The sequence below is a fragment of the Poromitra crassiceps genome, assembly GCF_964638095.1.
Source record: "Poromitra crassiceps genome assembly, chromosome: 13".
Taxonomy (NCBI): Eukaryota; Metazoa; Chordata; class Actinopteri; order Beryciformes; family Melamphaidae; genus Poromitra; species Poromitra crassiceps.
In genome coordinates, this window is record NC_139644.1 from 8,628,110 (window position 1) to 8,630,523 (window position 2,414).

A 2,414-nucleotide genomic window follows, 5' to 3' on the forward strand; every position below is an offset into this window, starting at 1 on the left:
GTGCACCCAGGCGGCAGGAGCCGCGCTCAGCTCTCAGTACATGGACACGCCGGTGAGCTCCGACGAGTACTCGAACCACCGGGCCAAGGAGTTCGCCTTTTACCACGGCTACCCGAGCCCCTACCAGTCCATGGCCAGCTACCTGGACGTGTCGGTGGTCCAGACGCTGGGCACCGGGGAGCCTCGACACGACACGCTGCTCCCCATGGACAGCTACCAGCCATGGGCTCTGACCAACGGCTGGGGCGGGCAGATGTACTGCTCCAAGGACCAGGGACAGGCAGGGCACCTCTGGAAGTCCGCACTGGCCGGTAACGCACCGCTTTATTTTCAGCTTTTAGCTTATAGCTGTTCGTTACATAAGTGCCTTATAGGCTATTGGGCCTGCTGCTTATTGTACAATAGACACACACTGTAAAAGCAATGTCTGCATCTGATTAGTAATTAGCCTATTATTGACACATAGAAATGTGTTTAAAGGATAATATGATTAGATGTTGACTGACAAGTAGGCTTATAGACTGATTTTATAGGCTATATGTGGAATAACGCTGCATGTTGGCTATGTGCTGTTGTGGCTAGTGGCTACAACAGACTAATGATGGTCTGGTTTAAATGGAGACTGATGGCTGATGTTAATCAGTTCAAGCACTTCCACCTGCATGGTCTGTTTATGCCATTTAGATATGGCGTACAGATTATAAGAGATTGTATTAATAAAACATGATTCAAACACTGTTACTGTAGAAGGCAGACATGTTGTTCTGCCTCATCAAGCATCTTACAAAAGACCCACTAATTAAGCAAGAGGTCATGTGACTCAAATGTCAATTCACCCGCATTTGAGAATGTGCTATAATTGACTAATTATCAGTGACAAGATGTTATAACATTGTGATAAAACGCTGATTGAACTGGGCTGATATGCTATAGCCAGACTGCTGATGATCTTTATTTCAGCAGAGACGCATGCTATTGAGTGTTTTCACTATTTGATCATTCAGTTCAATTCAGCTCAGTTCAATTCAGTTTAATTTAATCATGCAATTAAATTCATTTCAATACAACTTTATTCATCCCACAATTCCAATGAAGCAAATGAGGTAAAACAAGATCATTAAGACAAATACATCCGATAACAGGACGGTTTACCGTTTGCATATGTGCACATTTTGTAGCCTATAGGCCATTTGTGCACAAATGAATGTACATTGCCGTTCAAGACAGCCCAGGGCATGATGTATCTTGCAGTGTGCATGGCCTTGTGCCGCTGCCGGGCTGCAGACAACAAACATCCACCATGTTGTCTGTCCATGTCCCGCATGGCTGCCTATGTCTGCTCCGCTCATGCTCTGTGCTAAAACCCCCAAATCGTGTATATAGGCTACCGCGCTATTTTTAGATATGATGCGACAAGCACCTATATATGTATAAACAATCATTATAAGAATCGAAAAGGGACCACACGATTAAGAGGGGGCGTAAAACGGTAGCAGACAGAGAGTATATGGAATAGCCAATTGCAATGTTAAGCTTAATTGCAATATGAATACTCTCCGTTACGGACTGAGACAGCATCCAACCTCCAGTTCATAAACAAGGTTCCGAAACAAAAGTCTGAGCTGTGGAGGATGGATGTCTCCCCAGTGTCTCTCTCTCTCTCGCCTTTCTTCAGACCCGCTCTCTGTCTTTTCTTTTGTCCGGTAACAGATGTGGTGGCGCACCAGCACGACGGCTCGTCGTTCCGCCGCGGCAGGAAGAAGCGGATCCCGTACACCAAGGTGCAGCTGAAGGAGCTGGAGAAGGAGTACGGCGCCAACAAGTTCATCACCAAGGACAAGCGGAGGAAGATCTCTGCCGTGACCGGCCTGTCGGAGCGCCAGATCACCATCTGGTTCCAGAACCGCCGCGTCAAGGAAAAGAAATTCGTGGCCAAAGTGAAGACGAGCACCGCGCCGTAGACTGTCCAAGCAGATTGGCGTTATGGACGATGGCCGGAGAGGAGAGGATGACGGGGATGGGGGGGACTTGGTTTATTTACGTGTTACATTCAGTAAAAACATGAACGAAAAAACAGGGGGAAATGGGAGGGGGGGTCAACGGGGACTTTTGACGCAGTGGGACGTCCTGCCCGCAACACGTCACCAAGTGGAGGATGTTAGCCCATTTCCGCCAGTGTGATGTAAAAAAGTCATTATAAGTCATTATAATGAGAAACTTTCTCAATGTTTTGACTTAGAATATCAAAATAAAGATAGGCTCAAAAATAATTCTCAAGTCAAAATATTGCCCATTATAAAATTATTTTGAGACATTAATACTATTATTATATAGTATATGTTTTATTATTATTGTATGTATTTTTATTTCTCATTATTTTTGAGACATTAAGTCATTATTTTGAAAAGTCTTAT

At 44.9% G+C, this 2,414-nt stretch overlaps 1 protein-coding gene across 1 annotated transcript; it reads left to right on the top strand.

The window, feature by feature from the left end:
* Position 1: 1 nt before the first annotated feature.
* On the top strand, positions 2-1,961 carry LOC310787912 (homeobox protein Hox-B13a; the record flags this gene model as incomplete). The annotated part of the gene is made up of 2 exons (XM_083649366.1): positions 2-311; positions 1,711-1,961. Coding segments are annotated over 2 exons (561 nt in total), but the record flags the coding sequence as incomplete, so codon positions are not given.
* Between the last annotated feature and the right edge of the window lie 453 nt (positions 1,962-2,414).